Raw genomic sequence first — 22,721 nt, forward strand, 5'->3', positions numbered from 1 at the left:
AGTCATCATAGATCGCACCATATCTAACAAAGTACGATTACGACGTTCAAACACACCATTACGTTGTGGTGTTCCAGGTGGTGTCAACTGTGAAACGATTCCACATTGTCTTAAGTGAGCACCAAACTCGAAACTCAGATATTCGCCCCTTCGATCAGATCATAGGAACTTGATCTTCTTGTTACGATGATTTTCAACTTCACTTCAAAATTGCTTGAACTTCTCAAACGTTTCAGACTTGTGCTTCATCAAGTATATATATCCATACCTACTCAAATCATCAGTGAAGATGAGAAAATAACGATATCCACCACGCGCCTCCACACTCATTGGACCGCACACATCAGTATGTATAATCTCCAACAAGTCACTTGCACGCTCCATTGTTCCGGAGAACGGAGTCTTAGTCATCTTGCCCATGAGGCATGGTTCACACGTGTCAAGTGATCCAAAATCAAGTGACTCCAAAATCCCATCGGTATGGAGTTTCTTCATGCGCATTACTCCAATATGACCTAAGCGGCAGTGCCACAAAAACGTGGCGCTATCATTGTTAACTCTACATCTTTTGGTCTCAATGTTATGTATATGTGTGTCGTGAAATCAAGATTCAATATGAACAAACCCCTCACATTGGGTGCATGACCATAAAAGATATTACTCATAAAAATAGAACAACCATTATTCTCTGACTTAAATGAGTAATCGTCTCGCAATAAACAAGATCCAGATATAATGTTCATGCTTAACGCAGGCACTAAATAACAATTATTTAAGTTCATAACTAATCCTGATGGTAACGGAAGTGAGACTGTGCCGACGGCGATTGCATCAACCTTGGAACCATTTCCCACGCGCATCATCACTTCATCCTTTGCCAGCTTTCGTTTCTTCTGTAGTCCCTGCTTCGAGTTGCAAATATGAGCAACAAAACCGGTATCAAATACCCAGGCACTACTACGAGAGTTGGTTAAGTACACATCAATAACATGCATATCACATATACCTGGTTTAGCGTTGGCCGCCTTCTTATCATCCAAATACTTGGTGCAGTTGCGCTTCCAGTGACCCATCCCCTTGCAATAATATCACTTTGTTTCCGGCTTAGGTCCAACCTTGGGTTTCTTCGTCAAATTGCCAACAGTTTTGCCGCTCTTCTTGGAGTTACCCTTCTTGCCTTTGTCGTTTCTCTTGAAACCAGTGGTCTTATTGACCATCAACACTTGATGCTCTTTCCGGAGTTCTGACTCTGCGACTTTCAGCATCGCGAATAACTCGTCGGGTGACTTGTTCATTCCTTGCATGTTATAGTTCAACACAAAGCTCTTATAGCTAGGTGGCAGTGATTGAAGAATTCTGTCAGTGATAGCATCTTGCGGGAGTTCAATCCCCAGCTCAGCTAGATGGTTTGAGTACCAAGACATTTTGAGCACATGTTCACTGACAGACGAATTCTCCTCCATCTTGCAAGCATAGAATTTATCGGAGGTCTCATACCTCTCGATCTGGGCATTCTTCTGAAAGATAAACTTCAACTCCTGGAACATCTCATATGCTCCATGACGCTCAAAGCGTCGTTGAAGTCCCGGTTCCAAGCCATACAAGACTGCACATTGAACTACTGAGTAGTCCTCCTTACGTGATTGCCAAGCGTTCAAAACATCTTGGTCGGACGTAGAAGGTAGTTCATCTCCTAGCGCAGCATCAAGGACATAATTCTTTTGCCCAACTTGTAGGATGAGCTTAAGATTACGAGCCCAGTCTACAAAGTTGCTACCATCATCTTTTAGCTTAGCTTTCTCTAGGAACGTATTGAAATTCAGGGTTGCTACTGCGTGAGCCATTGATCTACAACATAAAATATTGCAAAGTGGACTTAGACTATGTTCAAGACAATTAGAGTTTAACTAGTCAAATTACTAATAAACTCCCACTCAAATAGACATCCCTCTAGTTACTTGAGTGTGGCATGATCCAAATTCACTAACTCAAATCCGATCATCACGTGAGTTGAGTATAGTTTCAGTGGTAAACATCTCTATGCTAATCATATCAACTATACGATTCATGCTTGACCTTTCGGTCTCTTGTGTTCCGAGGCCATGTCTGCACATGCTAGGCTCGTCAAGTTTAACCTGAGTGTTCCGCGTGTGCAACTGTTTTGCACCCGTTGTATGTGAACGTTGAGTCTATCACACCCGATCATCACGTGGTGTCTCGAAACGACGAACTGTTGCAATGGTGCACAGTCGGGGAGAACACAATTTTATCTTGAAATTTTAGTGAGGGATCACCTTATAATGCTACCATTGTTCTAAGCAAGATAAGGTGCATAAAAAGATTAACATCACATGCAATTCATAAGTGACATGATATGACCATGATCTTGTGCTTCTTGATCTCCATCACCAAAGCACTAGCATGATCTTCATCGTCACCGACGCCACACCATGGTATCCATCATCGTGCCGCCATCAAGGTTGTCGTGCTATCTATGCTATTACTACTAAAGCTACAACCTAGCAATATAGTAAACGCATCTGCAAACACAAACGTTAGTTTAAAGACAACCATATGGCTCCTACCGGTTGCCGTAGCATCGACGTGCAAGTCGATATTAACTATTACAACATGATCATCTCATACATCCAATATATCACATCATGTCTTTGGCCATATCACATCACAAGCATATCGTGCAAAAACAAGTTAGACGTCCTCTAATTTGTTGTTGCATGTTTTACGTGGCTGCTATGGTTATCTAGTATGATCGCATCTTACTTACGCAAAAACCACAATGGAGATGTGTAAATTTCTATTTAACCTCTCTCCAAGGACCGCCTCGGTCAAATCCAATTCAACTAAAGTTGAAGAAACCGACACCCGCAAGTCATCTTTATGCAATGAGTTGCATGTTGGTCGATGAAACCTGTCTCTCATAAGCGTACGAGTAATGTTAGTCCGGGACCGCTTCAATCCAACAATACCGCCGAATCGAGAAAATACTAAGGAGGGCAGGAAATCAAACATCAACGCCCACAAAAACTTTTGTGTTCTACTCGAGATTACATCTACGCATGAACCTAGCTCATGATGCCACTCTTGGGGAACGTTGCATGGGAAACAAAAAATTTCCTATGCACACGAAGACCTATCATGGTGATGTTCATCTACGAAAGGGAGATCGGATACACATACCCTTGTAGATCACTAAGAGGGAAGCGTTAAGGAACGCGGTTGATGTAGTGGTACAGCTTCATGATTCAAATCACCGTCGTCCCACGATCTGTCTCACGATCCGTCCTGATCTAGCACCGAACGGACGACACCTCCGCGTTTAGCACATGTACAACTCGATGGCGATCTCCGCCTTCTTGATCCAGAAAGAGAGACGGCGAAGTAGATGAGTTCTCCGGCAGCGTGAGGGCACGCCAGTGATGGTGATGGTCTATTCCTGCAGGGCTCCGCCCGAGCTCCTCAGAAATCCGATCTAGAGGAAGAACTAGGAGGTATAGGTTTGAGTTGCACGTGGCAAATTTGTGTCTCAAAAACCCTCTAGTATATATAGGAGGAGGGGAGGGGATAGCCTTGGGGCTCAAGGGAGCCCCAAGGGCGGCGACCGAAGTGGAGAGGAGGACTCCAACTCCAATTCGGTTTAGGGAAGGAGGAGTCCTCCTCTCCCTTCCCACCTCCCTCTTTTTTTTTCTTTTGGTTTTCTTCTTCTAGCACCATAGTCCACTTTGGCTGGCCTCACCAGCCCACTAAGGGCCGGTGCGCCACCCTAGGACTATTGGGCTCACTTCCGGGTGGGTGGGCCCCTCCCGGTGAAAACCTCGAACCCATTCGTCACTCCCGATACACTACAGGTAATGCCCGAAATCTTTTCGGTGACCAAATGAAACCATCCTATATATCAATCTTCTTTTTCGGACCATTCCAGAAACCCTCGTGATGTCCGTGATCTCATCCGGGACTCCGAACAACCTTCGGTCACAAACACCTATAACTCAACTATACCGAAATTTCACCGAACCTTAAGTGTGCAGACCCTGCGGGTTCGAGAACTATGTAGACATGACCTGGGACACTCCCCAGTCAATATCCAATAACGGGACCTGGATGTCCATATTGGATCCTACATATTCTACGAAGATCTTATCGGTTGAACCTCTATGCCAAGGATTCATATAATCCCGTATAACATTCCCTTTGTCCTTCGGTACGTTACTTGCCCGAGATTTGATCGTCGGTATCTCTATACCTATTTCAATCTCGTTACTGGCAAGTCTCTTTACTCGTTCCGTAATACAAGATCCCGTGACTAACACTTGAGTCACATTGCTTGCAAGGTTTATATGTGATGTTGTATTACCGAGTGGGCCCTGAGATACCTCTTCGTCACACGGAGTGACAAATCCCAGTCTTGATCCATGCTAACTCAACGGACACCTTCAGAGATACCTGTAGAGCACCTTTATAGTCACCCACTAACGTTTGCGACGTTTGATACACACAAGGTATTCCTCCGGTGTCAGTGAGTTACATGATCTCATGGTCATAGGAATGAATACTTGACACGCAGAAAACAATAGCAACAAAATGACACGATCACATGCTACGTTCATAGTTTGGGTCTTGTCCATCACATCATTCTCCTAATGATGTGATCCAGTCATCAACTGACAACACTTGCATATGGTCAGAAAACCTTAACCATCCTTGATCAACTGGCTAGTCAACTAGAGGCTTACTAGGGACGTAGTTTTGTCTATATATCCACACATGTATCTATGCTTTCATTCAATACAATTATAGCATGGATAATAAACGATTATCTTGAAACAGGAAATATAATAATAACTATTTTATCATTGCCTCTAGGGCATATTACCAACAGGGGAAATCATGGCGGTGTACTATGGGGCTGGCGGCGCCGGCAACAATGGCGGGTCTGTCCTCAACGAGTCAGTGTGCGGCTCGGTGAGATGTACGCAGAGGAGGAGCGGGAGCTGCTGGTGGAGCTACGGGGGCTGCTGGGCGTGCAACACGGCCACCCGCACTCGTTGTTCGTCTGGTGCGGTTACTGCAACACGACATCGTAGGAGATGGTGCATGGTGCCGATCATCCGCTGCTCGTTTCCCTGCTCCACGACGACGGCGGCGACGGTGGCTCCACCGCCACCTCCTCGTAGTAGGGGCACCATGACCTGTTTGTGGCCACCCACGTCGTGGCGGAGTCGCGGCGGCTGGCGGAGCTGAGCGACTTCTCGACGGTGACACATCTGTTATCGTCGGCATAGAGGCTGGTGGTGCAGTCCCCGCCGACGCAGTAGCAACATGACCTGCTGGGCGGGCTGGACACGGAGGTGAGCAACATGCGGTGGCGGCGCAGCCAGCAGCAGCCGACGACGCTCACGTCCCGTCAGCGACGCCCTCGGGCACGCCGCGGGCATCGTCGGGCGGAGGAGGATGGGGAGCGAGCCGCTGACCCCAACATCAGCATGGCGCACAGCGGAGCATCAGGCAAAGGCGACCATCGTGCGCAAGTCCATGAACCGGGTGAGCGACGTGCACGGGTTCGAGAAAGCGCGCTTCTGATGATGGTGCCGGCGAGGAACGACGATCAACGACCGTGATCTTTGTTTTGGTTTCTTGGTTTCCTTTTTGTTGAAATCGGACGTGAAGAAGAAGAAGAAGCCCCTACCAGAGTGCGGTGGACGGACGGACGACTAGAGGTGTTCGCCACGAGCGTCCCCACCATGCCGAACGCGTAGAGCGAGGAGGTGAAGGCTGTGGGGGCGTAGTCATGTGATTTTGTGATCCGCGACATCCCCACCAGAATGGGTGATTTTTGGTGATTCGTGTGATTTTGCAAAAGCACCACTCGATTCCTCGTGTATAGCAGCTGTACGACTGACCGTAGCTGAGTTAGCAGTTAACGCACGTGTGGAGAGGCTAGTCAAGAGCCCAATTAGCAAATACATATACAAAATTATATTATGGACCGTATGTGAACCCCTAGGACAATTATGAAGACCGTATTTCAAATATTTACAACTATATAAACTAAAGTAACCATTAAAACAAACTATGAACACCTACAATGAATTTTTCTCCTACCAATAAGTCGATTTGAGATACTTTTGTTTTGGGGGGTGTAGCCAGGGCTGCAGTATTCCACGGAAACTCCTGGGCCGAAAGTGTTGACGCCAGGAATGGAGCCCATGGAGAAACTCAGACGATATTGGTGTGGACGGACACATCCCACCCTCCCGTACCGGCGAACGAGACGACACTCCGCTCTGCTCGCTCGTACTCAGGCGAGATGGAAGCCGCGTCCTTGCCGCTAGCCACCTCCCGCTTCCTCTCCCCGCCAGCGACTGCGGCGTCCTGCTCCCGCACGCGTAGCGTCCCTTCTGCCCGCACCGCCAATCAGGCACTGGAAGCACGTAAAGTCCCTAGAGCCCAGCGGCCGTCCCCCCGGCGCAACGCCGTCGCTGAGGTCAAGGCCGCTCCCGAACCCGTCGCCGCCCTAACCAGGTACACATACCGGCAGCATTCGTTTCCTGTCGTTGTAGTGATTCCCCACTTTAAGCTCAGCTGCTGTACCATTTGAATTATCCCACTTGCGTACTATGGGCAATAGAAATGGGCTACTGCTAATCAGAGTTGAACCTAAACCCTGCGAATTCTGTTACAGATTTGAGGATGTGCTGCAGACACAGGACTGCAACGTAATCTTGCGCCACTTTGGAGAAATCAGGCGATGGGATGTGCTTTCCAAGGTACTCCAGTTGTCGGCAAACGTGAATTATGCCAGCATTGATAGACTTAACAATTAGCCCAGTCGTTTAGATCACCTGAAGATAAGATAAAACAGAAGGGAAGATGGGGTTCTTACCACCAATGGAAGAGGCCATTGGTGTAGTCGATGCGAAGTCCCGTGCCTGCTCGATGCAGGCGTGATGCAGGCTCGGGGCAGACAGTCGTAGCAGGTAGCGGCGTCCCTCCGGGCGCCACCTGCACTGTCCTGGAACAGGGGGAGAGCTTGGAGATGATCTTCCCATCGTGCAGCGCTCCCCTAGATCGGTTAGGGTTTTAGGGATGTAGGGAGCAGTAGTGGACCGTACGTGAATCAATCTCGCACGCAGGTGCCGGCTGCTCCCCACCCTTTTATGTGCGCTAGCGACAGGGGACCAAAACCACGTTGGTTAGGGTGCCCCCGATCAGGGCGCTTCTGTTGTGACGAGGGAAACGTTTATTGGACCGTGCCCCCTCCCTTTCACGTTACTTTCTGATTATCCTTTATCTTTATTTTTCTTTCTTTCTTTTCTCTGCAGCCCGTTGGGCCTTAGATCAAATACCAACATTCTCCCCCTTGATCGTTAGGCTCATTAACTTTTGTCCATTCTCCATAGGAATGATATACCAGAGTAGGGTGTTACAACGACAAATGAAATGCCATTGAACCGCCATACTCATAGCACTCATCCTATTTCGAAGCGGAATACATATTACTTAATGGGGAGTGGTTATATTAGTGGTCCCATAACTCCAGAATTAAGAGGCTTCCAATAATCCCATGCCGGCTACATGCTCACGAAATATATTGGGTGGTAAGCCTTTAGTGAGCGGATCAGCAAGCATACGTGTCGTACTAATATGCTTAACATTAATAGTTTGATCCTGGATTCTATGTTGAACAACACGATTCTTTAGGTCAATGTGCCTGGCAGCAACACTTGACTTGTTGTTATTGGCATAGAAAACTATGGGTTAATTATCGCAGTACAATGTGAGTGGTTTGGAAATGCTGTCAACCACCTTAAGTCCGGGAAGGAAATTCTTTAGCCATACAGCCTGCCCAGTGGCCTCAAAACATGCTATAAACTCTGCCTGCATCGTAGATGAGGCAACTATCGTTTGCTTGGAGCTTTTCCACGATATGGCTCCACCAGCGAGTGTGAATATATAACCTGACGTGGATTTCTTGCTATCCATGCACCCGGCAAGATCAGAGTCTGAGTAACCAATAACTTCCAGGTTATCGGACTTCTTATATGTAAGCATGAAATTTTTAGTACCTTGCATATAACGCAAGACTTTCTTTGCGGCCTTCCAGTGGTCTTGTCCTGGATTAGATTGGAATCTGCCAAGCATCCCGGTTATGAAAGCTAAGTCAGGGCGTGTACACACTTGAGCATACATGATGCTTCTGATAGCCGAAGCATAGGGAACCGTCTTCATCTGATCAGCTTCATTTTGGTTCCTTGGACATTGGAATGCCCCAAACCTATCACCCTTGACTATGGGGGCAGGTGTGGAAGAGCACTTATACATATTGTATTTCTTTAGTACTCTCTCAAAATATGCCTTCTGTGATAGTCCTATTGTTCCGTTGGACCTATCTCGATGAATCTCAATGCCAAGGACATACGAGGCTTCACCGAGATCCTTCATGTCAAAATTTGAGGACAAAAATCTCTTGATCTCTTGCGGCATATCTCCATCACTGCAAGCCAACAGAATGCCATCCACATATAGGACTATATTTGTGAACCTACTGCCTTTGAATTTAACATATATGCAGTTGTCCACTTCATTTTCTTTAAAACCGAAAGTTCTAATAACCTTGTCGAACTTTAGGTACCACTGCCTTGGAGCTTGCCTCAAGCCATATATGGATTTCTTTAAACGACATGCCATATGTTCTTTTCCTTCCATGACAAAACCTTCAGGTTGAGTCATGTAGACTTCTTCTTTTAAGTCACCATTCAAAAATGCCGTCTTGACATCCATTTGATGCAGCTCTAAATCATAATGAGCTACAAGTGCCATGACTATTCTGAAAGAATCCTTTGCCGACACAGGCGAGAAGGTTTCCTTATAATCGATCCCTTCTCTCTGTGTAAAACCCTTTACTACAAGTCTCGCTTTGAACCTTTCAACGTTCCCTTTGGAGTCATATTTGGTTTTGTAGACCCATTTGTAGCCTACCCTTTTGGCTCCATCGGGAACTTCTACTAAGTCCCAAACATCATTCGAGCTCACAGACTTCAATTCATCTTCCATGGCAACCATCCATTTGGACGCGTCTTCACTTTTAGTGGCTTCTTTATATGAGGTCGGATCATGTGCCTTCCCAATGTCATTTTCATCCTCACACATGAAAGTGACATAATCATTGGAGATGACCTTTTTCTTATCTCGTTGTGATCTTCTCACGGGCTCATTAGTATGCGTATTTCTTCTTGCCCGAGAAGGTTGAGGATCATCATTTGGTTAGGAGTCCTCATCATGAGGAGGATCTTCATTATGCTGAGGCTCCTCGTCAGATTGAGGATCCACTTCAGGTTCGGGATCACCAACAGGTGTCTCGTGCGTGATAGTCATAGGGATAAAGCTCTCTCGGATAGTCGGGGATGGGACATACACCCGCTTCTCCTCAAGATCAATTGCCCTAACCTCAATGACTTCATTATCCTCAAAAAATACCGCTTGCCTGGTTTCCACAAACTTGGTGGTGTGACCTGGGCAATAAAAACGGTATCCTTTTCCTCTATGAGGGTACCCAATGAAAAAACAACTAATTGTCTTTGGGTCCAACTTCTTAATTTGTGGATTGAATACTTTAGCTTCAGCTGGGCAGCCCCACACACGCAAGTAATTCATGCTCGGTTTCTTTCCCGTCCACATCTCATAAGGTGTGCTCGGTGCTGACTTAGTTGGAGCAAGATTCAGGATGCGTGTGTTAGGAATAAGCAACTTGTATTCCCATGAGGCCATAGGCCAGTATATATACATGTACAGGTGGTGGACTATATGCAGGAAACCCCTTATATATTGGGATAAATACAAAAGGGTACATGACTTATATTATAACTCTAACACCCCCCCTCAAACTCATGGTGGATGAACAACACTGAGTTTGGAGAGATAAAAGCCATGTTGTGCTCTAGTCTGGGCCTTCGTCAGGAAATCCGCCAACTGTAACTCGGAAGGCACATACTGAAGAGCAATAACCTGATCCTGCACAGCAACACGCACATAGAAAGCATCAACGCCAATATGCTTGGTGAGCTCATGCTTCACAGGGTCGCGCGCAATGCTAATAGCACCTGTACTGTCAGATAAGAGTAGAGTCGGTGTAGTGACAGAAACACCAAAATCCTGAAGTAACCACCGTAACCAAGTCACCTCTGCCGTCAAAAGAGCCATCGCTCGCAACTCAGCCTCTGCACTCGAACGGGAAACTGCAATCTGTTTCTTCGTCTTCCAGGCAATGAGAGAACCACCAAGAAAAACACAGTAAGCAGAAAGTGAACGGCGATCTGAAGGATCACCAGCCCACGTAGCATCCGAATAGGCCTGAAGCTGTAAAGAACTGGAGCGAGGAAAGAATAGACGGTGAGAGATCGTGCCCCGAAGATATCGAAGAACACGGAGGAGATGACTATAGTGAACCGATGTGGGAGCAGAGACGAACTGACTCAGAATATGAACCGGATAAGAGATATCCGGACGAGTGACAGCCAGGTAAACAAGACTGCCAACAAGATGACGATAACGCGTCGGGTCAGGCAGGGGATCACCATCAGTAGCGCATAGGTGAACATTGAGCTCCATAGGAGTCTCAACAATGCGCTCATCAGTAAGAGCAGCACGAGCAAGAAGATCCTGGATATACTTTTCCTGGGATATAAAGAAGCTATCAGAAGTAGAAGAAACTTCAATGCCAAGAAAGTAGCGAAGAGGTCCAAGATCAGACATAAGGAACTGCTCACTAAGACGGGCCTTGAAAAGGCAATATACTGGGGGTCATCCCCAGTGATGACCATATCATCAACATAGAGAAGAAGAAGAGTCCAACCACGAGGAGAAAGGTGAATAAATAATGCTGGATCATGAACACTGGGTGAAAAACCAGCGGCAGTCACCACAGAGGCAAAACGCTCAAACCAGGCACGGGGGGCTTGCTTAAGGCCATAGAGAGAGCGACGAAGATGACATACCATGCCATCAGGAACAGAATACCCAGGTGGTGGCTGCATGTACACCTCCTCACGTAGCTCACCATTAAGAAAAGCATTCTTAACATCAAGCTGAGAGATAGACCAGTGGCGTGTAGAGGCCACGGCAAGAAGTGTACGAACAGTGGTCATATGAGCCACAGGAGCAAAAGTCTCGTCATAATCACGACCATGCTCCCGCTGAAAACCACGAGCCACAAGACGAGCTTTGTGACGCTCAAGAGAACCATCAGAGCGAGTCTTAACCTTGTAGGCCCACTTATAAGTGATGGGACGAACTCCGGGAGGAAGGGAAACAAGATCCCACGTACCAGTGCGTTCAAGAGCAGCAATCTCCTCTGCCATCGCAAACTGCCATTCAGGATGAACAACAGCCTGATGATAAGTAGTCGGCTCAAGAACAACAACACCAGCGGTGGAAAATCCAAAGCGATCAACAGGCGGACGAGGACGAGAACGCAAACCATAAGTTGGCTGAGATGAGGATGACGACACATCCACAGAGGCATCCACAGAACGTGAACGACGAGTGTAACACTGAGGAAAAGATGGAATAATGGAAGGAGGAATCGCCAAGGTAGAATCGGGGAGTGACGACGAAGAAGTCACCGGAGAGGAAGGTGTAGACTCCGGTGACATGCTAGACGAGGAGACCGTGGAAGATGGTGGCGACAAATCGATTGGAGGTGGAGAAGCAGAGGGAGCGGAACGAATAGGCAAAGGCTCGACAGGTGTGATAGGTGTGTCAGGAAAAGTGAGAAAAGAGACATCCTCCACTGAAAAGGTCGAGGAAGATGGGCGTGGGTAGAAGGGACGAGACTCATCGAAAGTCACATCCCGAGAGATACGCATCCGACGACCGATAGGATCCCAACAACGATAGCCCTTATGCTCATCAGTATAGCCTAAGAAGACACACTCAACAGACTGAGCGGTCAGTTTGGTGCGTTCGCGGGAGGAAAGAAGAACATAGCAAACACAACCAAACAACCGAAGCATCGAATAATCAGGAGAACGATCAAAAAGACGCTCGAAAGGAACACCACCCTGTAGAGCAGCGGAAGGCTGGAAATTGATGAGATAGGTGGAGGTGTAGACGGCCTCAGCCCAAAAATGAGGCGGGAGAGAGGCAGCAATCATCAATGCACGAGCCGTCTCAAGAAGATGACGATGCTTGCGCTCAGCCACGCCATTCTGAGCATGAGCACCAGGACAAGAGAATTGAGAGAGAGTCCCTTGCTCAGCAAGAACACCACGCAACATCTTAGAGATATACTCGTCAGCGGAGTCAGCACGAAACACACGAATGGGAGAGAGTATGAACCATGGCAGCAAAACGCTTATAAATGGACAACACCTCACTACGAGAAGTCATGAAATAAAGCCATGTGTAACGAGAGAAGTCATCTATGAAAATAATATTTTATTTATGACCCCCTTTCGAAGCGAAGGGAGCCGGACCCCATAGATCGGAATGGACTAAATCAAAAGGACGCTTAGACACTGACTCACTGTGTGGATATGGTAACTGAATCTGCTTGCCAAGACGACAACCCTGACACTCTAAGGAGGCATCTCCTGAGACAGACCCCAGAAGACCTCGACGAACTAACGACGACAAACGAGAACCACACAGATGACCAAGTCGATGATGCCACTGCTGGAAAGAACCAGTAGCCGAGGCGACCAAAGCGGAAGAACTGGCGGTAGAGTGGGCAGCGGAAGGAACATGAAGCCAGTCCAACTCCCAAAGACCCTCAGAATCACGGCGGCGAGGACCAGCCCCAACCAGAGTGTGCGTGCCACGGTCCTGGACAGAACAAGAGTCAAGGTCAAGGATGACACGACAACCAGAATCAACAAGTTGACCAGCGGAAAACAAATTCATGGTAAGTCGAGGAACATGAGCAACATCAGGAACAGAATAAGAAGGAGTGGTAAGAGTGCCTCTACTAACGACAGGAAGGGGAGTACCATCAGCGGTGAGGACATGAACAGGAGAATCAAGCGATCGAAGAGAGGACAGAGTGGAAGAATTAGAAGTCATATGAAAGGAAGCTCCAGAGTCCAGAACCCATGGGGATGTACCTGACTGTGTAGAAGGTGGTTGCTCAGTGCGGGAAGCCTCAGTCACAGAATCAACAGTACCCGTTGAGGAAGAACCTGAAGCAGCGAGCAGACGCTTAAGTCTCAGAATATCCTGCTTAGTCAAAGCGATGGCTGAAGCTGTCGAGGTAGATGACGAAGTCGCTGTAGATGATGACCGCGCCTTGCGCAAGTGTTTCTTCTTCGTGTAGCAGTGGGACTCAATATGACCATCATTGTTGCAGTACTTACAATGTGGACGGGGGCGACCTGAGCCGCCAGAAGGAGTGGGCAAGAGCGGCGGAGCACTCGAGCGAGAAGGGGTCGGTGCAGCAGGTGGCGTAGAAAAAGTCCGAGCAGCGAGCACCGAGGGAACCTCCAGCAAACCAGCACCACGTAAGCGAGTCTCCTCAGCACGAATCTCAGAAAGCGCCTCCATGAGAGAAATACGGCCACGAGCAAACAACTGAGCACGCCGGAGCTCAAACTCCTTACGGAGCCGAGACAGGAACTCGTAGACGCGATGAAACTCCAAGTCGGCCTGGACAGCCTGGCAACAGGGGCAAGTACGACAAACAGCACTGCGGAGAGAATCAAGCTGGCGCCAGATAGCAGAACTCTGTGCATAGAAGTCATCAACAGTAGAGTCACCCTGCTGAAGAGCATGCTCCTGACGGACCATAGAGAGGTATAAGGCATCACCAGAGGGCTCATAGCGCTGACGAAGGCGGGTCCACATCTCAAATATAGTAGGAAGGCCCAGAAACTCAGAAGCAAACTGAGGCAGAACACTAGCAGTGAGAACAGCGGCAGCACGAGCATCATCATCAAGCCACTGGGTGTAAACGGACAGAGCACCATGATACACCTGAAGAGCCTCCTCATAAGCCAAGACCTTCTCATCATAAGCACTCACAACGGCCTCATCAGCAAGCTTAGTCGCATCCTTTGCGGCCTGAGAAGCATTCGCAGGAAGAGCCGGTGGGGTCGGCGGAGTGGGAGCCACGGGAGGAACCGGACATGGCGGACAGCAGACCTCGCCGGAAAGAAAACCCCATAGCCGGATGCCACGCATGTGAATGCGCATGAAGCCAATGAACTCGGTGTAGTTGGTGCCATCAAAGATCACCGGACAACGAGGAACAGCAACGTAGCCGGATGCAGCAGAATTTTTTTTTTTGAGATCACGTCGAGACAGGAGAATCCGGCGAAATCCGACGAATTCAGCAGCGGGGGGCGACGAGATCGGGATCTGGTAGCAATGGATTGAGCCGGTGGAGATCTGGGATCGAATCGGGCGCAGAGGCTGGCTGCTGGTCAAAACGGATCCAGCAGGCAGCAATATATTGAGCAGCCGGCTGGTTCACTCCGCCACGTGATGCGCCAGGAAAGCAGGAGGATCGGGACAGCAGGAAGAATCAGGGGAGGATCCGCCGCGTGATGAAGACCTGCAGGAGTCCGGATCGGATTTGAGGCGCCAGGAACTCGATCGATCGGCCGAGTTCGCGTCGCCCAAGAACTTGGCGTATATACGTCCAGACTCGCGTCGGATCGGGATTGAGGCGCCAGGACGCGGACGCAGCTTGCAGGGATCGAGCAGCTTCTGGAGACCGATCTGGGAGACGCGGCTGAACGAGGAGAGCAGCTGCGCGGAGACGGGAACGAGGAGAGCAGCTGCGCGGAGCAGATCAACGGCACGAGTTGCGACGTGCAAAAGTTAACCTAGCTCTAATACCATGTTAGGAATAAGCAACTTGTATTCCCATGAGGCCATAGGCCAGTATATATACATGTACAGGTGGTGGACTATATGCAGGAAACCCCTTATATATTGGGATAAATACAAAAGGGTACATGACTTATATTATAACTCTAACAGTGTGCAGCTGTTTTCAGTGCCCCCATCCAAAGGCTTACTGGTAAGCTTGCATGACTAAGCATGCTTCGCACCATATCCATCAGAGTGCGGTTGCGACGCTCAGCTACACCATTTTCCTGAGGTTCACCGGGCATTGAATATTGGGCAATAATTCCATTTTCAGCAAGATATTTAGCAAACAGTCCTGGAATTTGCCCATAAGGAGCATGCCTGCCATAATATTCTCCCTCGCGATCAGACCGTACTACTTTGATCTTTAGATCGAGTTGGTTTTCAACCTCTGCTTTATAAATCTTAAATTTGTCCAAAGCTTCAGACCGATCACATATAGGGTAAATGTAGCCATAGCGAGAGAAATCATCCATGAAGGTAATGAAGGAATCAAAACCATCCATAGATTTTACGTTAAAAGGTTCACATATATCAGTATGTATAAGTTCAAGGACCCTTGTGGCTCTTACTGCTCATTTCTTAATTGTTTTTACATACTTTCCCTTAATGCAGTCAATGCAATTGCCCGCGTCAGAGAAATCTAGTGGAGGAAGTATTTCCACTTTAATCAATCGTTCCATCCCCCCCTCGAAATGTGGCCTAAGCGACGGTGCCACAATTTCGAAGAAGGATTGGTACTTCTCCCATTTTTTTCATGATTGCATTCATTCACATTCAGTTCACAGAGATTCACACATATAGGATATTCGGAAAGATTCAACATATAAGTTTGCCTCGTCGAACGGCAAGACCAACATCCTTATTACAATATTTTAAAAAACATTGTTTCTCCCCGAAGGTGCAATGAAAACCATAATCATCTAAACATGAAACTGAAATCAAATTCCTACTCAATGTAGGTACATAAATAACGTCCTTGAGCTGAAGTAGGAAACCAGTGTGCAACTTCAAGGTGAGGGAGCCCACAACTTCAACTTCAGCCTCCTTCCCATTTGCGACATTAAGTCTTCTTGAACCCCTTCTTAGGGTATGGCTTGTATGGAATCGCTGCAAGGAATTAGCGACATGACCAGTTGCTCCTGAGCCAATCCACCATGTAGATTCAGAAAAATCAACATAAAGAGATTCATCTACGAGAGTGATCTCATCCTTACCATTTTTATTCAGCCACTTAAGAAAACCTGGACAGTCCGCCTTGACATGACCTGGCTCTTTGCAAAAGTTGCAAATCCTTTCTCTAGCGGCATTTTTGAGATTGAGTGGAGCAGCCGCTGGAGGAGCGGGACTTGAAGAGCTTGCCTCATTGCATTGCTTAGGCTTTGGAGGAGTCTTTTTGAAAAACTGCTTTTTGTTGAGCACATTGTTGCTAGGAGCATTATTCTCATGCTTCTTTTTTCGAGAGTTAACATGGAAAACTTGATCCTTTTGTTCACTTCTCATTCTCTCTTCCTCGTGAACACAATGTGCAATGAGCTCAGGTAGTTTCCATTTAGTTTCAAGAGAGTTATAATTTATCTTGAATGGATTGAACTCTGAGGGTAGTGACCTAAAACCAAGGAGCACAAGAAGCTCTTCGTTCAAGTCACACTTCATGGTTTTAAGCTTTGCCGCGACATTGCTCATACTTAATATGTGTTCCCTCACACTTCCGTGCCCATTATATTTTGCAAGCAGCTTGTGCAAAAGCTCATCAGCATACACTTTCTCTGAGCCCTTAAATTGTTCTTCCACTGATTTCAAATATTCGGCGGCATTTTCTTTAGTGAGAATAGCCCCTTTAATCTCAGTCGAGATGGAGAAGTTCATAATTAGGAGTGCCATTCCGTTCGACCTCTCCCACTGCTCAACTTTAGTATCATAGGCTTTCTTAAGCTCAACATACCCAGTTGCACCCTTTGCAGGTTCCTCTGGTTTACTTTCCCTAAGCGCGAGGTCAACCTCATGCCAACCCAAGGGCAATAGCAACGAGTCCTTCCATGTTTGCAAGTTGTTTCCCGTTAGTGGCTCGATGTTTTCGAAACCACGAGGACCGGAAGCTGTCATGATTTCAAAATATCACAAGTAAAGGAAAATAACATCATAACTAAAATTAAATTGCAGGAAAAATAAACCTACGTTGGTTGATCAATTTTCATGCAAAATTTAATTCCGAATTATATCACCGTTGGGCAGAAAATAATAAGGAATTAAAAAAAATTTATGAATCAAAATTGTAAAACAACGTTGGTTGTATTACAAAAACATCACATTAATATGCCATAAATGACACAAACATTATTTTCATAAAAGTTTTTCCAAATAAAATTTCTCGTTCGTTCCATTTTATTCAGAAAACTAAGACATGATTTTTCAACCTTATTTTTCTGTTAATTTTCTATTTATAACAGTGCAAAACATTTTTTAGAACAACTTCAGGAAATGCATTGAATAAAAAAAGAAAATGCATAGAATCTTATTGTGGCCCATTATAATTTCTAGCCCGGCAGACAAAACGTAAAAAGAAAAATAAACAGAAGGTTTTTTCTTGTCTGTGGGCTAAAACAACTTTGGCCGAAGCCTGTTCGTGAAATCGGCTCGTTAGGCGGCTGAAGGCCTGTCTGGGCGCCGCTTCGGCTGGACCGTGCGATCGAGCCAGCGGCTCGGGTTTCTCCCAGCTGAGGGAAAACCGGGACGGGGGGAAACCCTAGCCCCCAAATCCCTCCCCCCCCCCCCATCTGCCTCACTCCCGAGCGGAGCTCGTCCGCGACGGCGACGGCAAGCACGCCGGAGAGGTCGACGCGGCAGCTGCGCTCGCCGGGGCAGCGTGCAGGGGACTTCGTTCCGCGTGCTTCTCCGTCGAGCGTGGCTCCGGTGACGCAGGTTCGCCGGCGGCTGCCGGTGCTCTCTTGCACCATGAAGACGATGGCGGCTGTGACTTGCGGGGCGCAGGCAGCCCTGCCGTCGCGCGCGTCCATAGGTGCAGCCATCGATGGCTATTGCTTTCCGCGCATCGTCCGGAGAGACGACGGCGTCGCCGACGGTGGAATCCATAAGAGGAAGCACCGGCGCAGCGTCATTTTGGTGAGACCGAAACTATTTTGTCCCAAATTCCATTTTTTTGCCTCTGATTTGGGATTTTGACATGAACAAAAATGGGGAAAAAATCTAGGGTTTCCGAAAATGGGGAAATTGCTTGATTTCTTTGGAACATTTGACTCCCCTCCTTCTATTTTCTTAATCATGATTCGGAAACAGTGCCTAAAGATCAAAACGTAGAGCGGAAACGTGGCATAAACACATTAACAGAACGTGATTTAATCATTCTTAGGATAATTAGCACTGTGCCGTGGCATTAAGACACCAATAATCATGAACTTAATCATAAGCAGATCAATCTTAGGGATCTAATCTAGGCTTAACCGGCTCAAGATACCATTGATAGACTTAACAATTAGCCCAGTCATTTAGATCACCTGAAGATAAGATAAAACAGAAGGGAAGATGGGGTTCTTACCACCAATGGAAGAGGCCATTGGTGTAGTCGATGCGAAGTCCCGTGCCTGCTCGATGCAGGCGTGATGCAGGCTCGGGGCAGCAGACAGTCGTACCGGGTAGCGGCGTCCCTCCGAGCGCCACCGACACTGCCCTGGAACAGGGGCAGAGCTTGGAGATGATCTTCCCGTCGTGCAGCGCTCCCCCAGATCGGTTAGGGTTTTAGGGATGTAGGGAGTTGTAGTGGACCGTACGTGAATCAATCTCGCACGCAGGTGCCGGCTGCTCCCCACCCTTTTATGTGCGCTGGCGACAGGGGACCAAAACCACGTTGGTTAGGGTGCCCCCGATTAGGGCGTTTCTTTTGTGACGAGGGAAACGTTCGTTAGACTGTGGCCCCTCTCTTTCACGTTACTTTCTGTTTATCTTTTATCTTTATTTTTCTTTCTTTCTTTTCTCTACAGCCCGTTGGGCCTTAGATCAAATACCAACAAGCATCAGTAGACATGAGTCACTCTGAACTTTGTTTCAGGTCTTCGGGTGGATGCAGGAGCATGAGATGCTCAATATTGCGTCTTACAGCAGCTATTTCAAGTACCTGGGGCTGAGCCGTAATGCTGCAAAAGCGCTGCAAGTGTACGGTTCCATCCAGGACCAGTCGACCAGAGTCAACGTTTCTGTTTGTAATTCTCTTCTCTGGTGCTTGGTGAAGAACGGGAGGTCCGACAGCACCTTCAAGCTTTATGATGAGATGATACGAGGAGGTCTATCACCTGATCTCTTCACCTACAGTACTGTATGGGACATTGAACCCCATCTTTCCACACTAGCATTTGTTTTAGGCTTTCACACCACCTCTTTTCGCTTGGATGAATAGCTTTTTACATTCTTTTTTCCTATCCACCCTCCAGCTGCTGTCAGGGTGCATGAAGTTGAAGCACGGCTACGCTAAGGCAATGGAGTTGATCAATGAGCTCAATTCACGCGGTCTTCAGATGGATAGTGTAATATATGGTACCCTCTTGGCAATATGTGCATCTCATAACTACTGCAAGGAAGCTGAGGTATACTTCCAGAAATTGAAGGATGAAGGCCATAATCCTAATCTGTTTCACTACAGTTCCCTGTTGAACGCATATTCAGTAAGTTCTTATTATGAAAAAGCTGAGCTGTTGATGAAAGATTTGAAGTCTTCTGGTTTAACACCAAATAAGGTCTGTTTTCTTTGCTTGTCCCTTATTATATCATTTTATGATCTGCTTTCTGATCTGCTGAAGTCCGTTATCCTGTCAGTCTCATTTCTAAACTTGCCATGTTGAGTCTGTTTTTTCAGTAGACATGACACATCCCTATGACAAGTTGGACAATTGTTTTGCATCAATATTGAGAAATTCTAGGTGACACTTAGGGGTGTAGCTTTCAGAGGTCATGTTCATGGTGCTTTAGACTTCTATGCAACTTTGGTTTTTCAGCTGCATCATTTGTGTTTCGTTGTTAAGGTATCCTGTGTAACTATATTATAACTTACAACTTCTGTCATGTAGCATATCAGTGAACAGCGTTCATCCATCTGCTTGGTAGCAAATGCATAACTAACACTATTTTTGCGGCGTCTATTCTTGAATTACTTGGAGGAAGTGTCTACTGCATACTCTATCTAGGTGCTGAAATGTTCTTTTGCTGCTTTCCATATGATCTGCTGAATACGGTTTCCAGTTGGATGGCCTGGGTTAAAACTTAAAAGTGAGGGCACTAGTGCTCATGTATCTTCTATAATATAGTGTTATGGTCGCTAGGGTTTGAGCGGGAGAGAGAGAGCTGCGAGGGCGCGAGAGAGCCGGCCGTGGGGGTCCTTTCCCACGGCCGGGCAAGAGGGAAAAGGGTTTTCCTTCTTAATTCTTGCCTGATTAGATTGATACATCTCCTCTCCATATATAGAGAGGTTTACTTGACTCCCAAGTAAGGCTTACTTGACCCCTAAGTAAACCCTAAGACTAACGGGCCCAGGCCCATCACGTACTGTAACACTACACCCCACCTGGACATGCAGCTCGTCCTCGAGCTGCAACCTAACTACGATTCGACCCCACACAACCCTAACGCCTAAAAAACAAGCCTTTTACATCTCGGCCTATTGTATTGACCTGAAATAAGCTAACCCAATGAGACTCCGACTCTTTATTTTTGACTTCGAACAATAAGGCGAGATTCCTCCGCGCGCCGAACTTGTCCGTTTGCAGCCCCCTGGATCCCAAGGACACCATTGGGACCAAGGGAGCCCTCGCGGCGGCCGACGGCGGAATGCAGTGGTGCTAAGCGGTGCGGTCCTGTCGGTGACACCATGTGTTCTCCCCGCCGGCTGACTGTCAATGTCGCAGACTTGGAGGTCGTCGCCCGTGGGAAAAAATAGCATGCCTGCCGCCCGTGGGGGAAACCGCATGCCCAAGATCCCCCACGCAGCGGACGAGATCGAGGTGCGTTGCACCGCGAAGCGCAACTTGGAGGAGCTGCAGCTGCAAATCACGCATCTCCCGCACATGCCGACGCGCTAGGAGGCCGCGCGCAGCAGCCTGCAGCCTCACCGCTGCCGACACGTGGTGGGTTGTGATCCAAGCCGGAAGCGGTGCCGGCGACGGCTGGAACTTGATCTGTTGGATGGGATTGTCCTGGGAAGGCGGTGGCGCTGCTGGGAACGAGGTCGTCGCAGTCCCGTCGTAGGGCATCCCATGTTGGAACGTGATGACCGGGGCCGTGGTCGCAGCCGAGGGCGGCGGCGGCGGCCGTGCGGGGGTCGCCGCCGGTGCTGTGACCATGGAGGACCCCCCGTGGAATGGCGCACCGTCGGGACCGGCGAAGCGGGAGGGCCCGCCGTACTGTTGGGGTGGCGCCGGTGGCGACTGGATGTGCGGCGGCGCCCAGGCCGCCGTATAGATCGGCCCGGAGACGGGGTGCGGCAGCGGCGGCTGCAGCAGCCTAACGTCGAGTGGCGGCGACGATAGCAGCATCGTCGGCTGCCGCGGCCCGGCGATCGCGGCGGAGGCCGCCTGGTGCGGCGGCAGCCGCGCCGGCCCGTAGGCGGCGACTGATGGCGCGGCCGGCGGCGGTCCGTAAGGACCGGCCAGGAAGAGGCAGATCCCTTGGACGGCGGTGGTGAGATCGCGGATTGCTCTGGCGATCTCCTCCGGGGTGAGGGCGACAGGAAGCGGCGGCGATAGGGTGAACATGATCGAGCCTGAGCAATCTGATACCAGATGTTATGGTTGCTAGGGTTTGAGCGGGAGAGAGAGAGCTGCGAGGGCGCGAGAGAGCCGGCCGTGGGGGTCCTTTCTCACGGCCGGGCAAGAGGGAAAAGGGTTTTCCTTCTTAATTCTTGCCTGATTAGATTGATACATCTCCTCTCCATATATAGAGAGGTTTACTTGACTCCCAAGTAAGGCTTACTTGACCCCTAAGCAAACCCTAAGACTAATGGGCCCAGGCCCATCACGTACTCTAACATATAGCCTCTCTATGACCAATCCCATCCACAAAATGTTGTTATTTTGTATGTCGGCAGTCTGCAAAATGTTACTATGACCACTAATTTGTATTCACAAAACCCAATGGATTATGATACTACAGAAGTACTCAGACAAGACCACACATGTCATTCCAAGTATTCAATGTCGATGCTTAAAAGGATATTGATAGTCAAATATTTGAAGTTTGACTAAGGCCCCGGCCGGGATGGAGTTTTTCCAGAGGAAAAGTGTGGGAACAGCCACTGGCGGATCCAGCGTGTAGGCACGGTGGGCCGTGGCCCACCCAGAATCTGAAATATTTTATTATTATTTATTAAAAATTAAAGTTGACCAAGCCGTCGCTGGCCAGCTCCCCTCCCGTCGCCTGCTCGCCCCTCCTCCCATCATCCCGTGGCCGCCGCGCGCCCGCGCCCGCACGCCGCAGCTCCCCTCCTCCCGCCGCCGCCGGTCGCTGCGCCCGCAGGCCGCAGCTCCCCTCCTCCCGCCGGTCGCCGCGCCCGCAGGCCGCAGCTCCGCTCCTCCCGCCGGTCGCCGCGCCCGCAGCTCCCGTCATCCCGTGGCCGCCGCGCCCGCAGGCCGCAGCTCCCCTCCTCCCGCCGCCGCCGGTCGCCGCGCCCGCAGGCCGCAGCTCCCCTCCTCCCGCCGCCCGCCGCGCCCGCGGCTCCCCTTCTCCCGAGTCCCGACGGTCGCCGCGCCCGCGGCTTCCCTCCTCCCGCCGGTCGCCGCGCCCGCGACGCCCCTCCTCCCGCCGGTCGCCGCGCCCGCGACGCCCCTGCTCCCGCC

The 22,721-nt window shown here is 48.8% G+C and overlaps 1 protein-coding gene across 1 annotated transcript in view; it reads left to right on the forward strand.

The window, feature by feature from the left end:
- Positions 1-6,237: 6,237 nt before the first annotated feature.
- The window catches only part of LOC123443707 (pentatricopeptide repeat-containing protein At1g10910, chloroplastic), a 35,641-nt gene continuing 19,157 nt past the window's right edge, over positions 6,238-22,721 (forward strand). Inside the window, exons 1-4 of the mRNA XM_045120207.1 lie at positions 6,238-6,540; positions 6,701-6,785; positions 18,950-19,213; positions 19,329-19,631. Coding sequence (XP_044976142.1) covers positions 6,326-6,540; positions 6,701-6,785; positions 18,950-19,213; positions 19,329-19,631 — 867 coding nt within the window. The 5' untranslated portion in view covers positions 6,238-6,325. The remainder of the gene's footprint in view (positions 6,541-6,700; positions 6,786-18,949; positions 19,214-19,328; positions 19,632-22,721) is intronic.

Source organism: Hordeum vulgare, chromosome 3H (assembly GCF_904849725.1).
Source record: "Hordeum vulgare subsp. vulgare chromosome 3H, MorexV3_pseudomolecules_assembly, whole genome shotgun sequence".
In the NCBI taxonomy this organism is placed as follows: Eukaryota; Viridiplantae; Streptophyta; class Magnoliopsida; order Poales; family Poaceae; genus Hordeum; species Hordeum vulgare.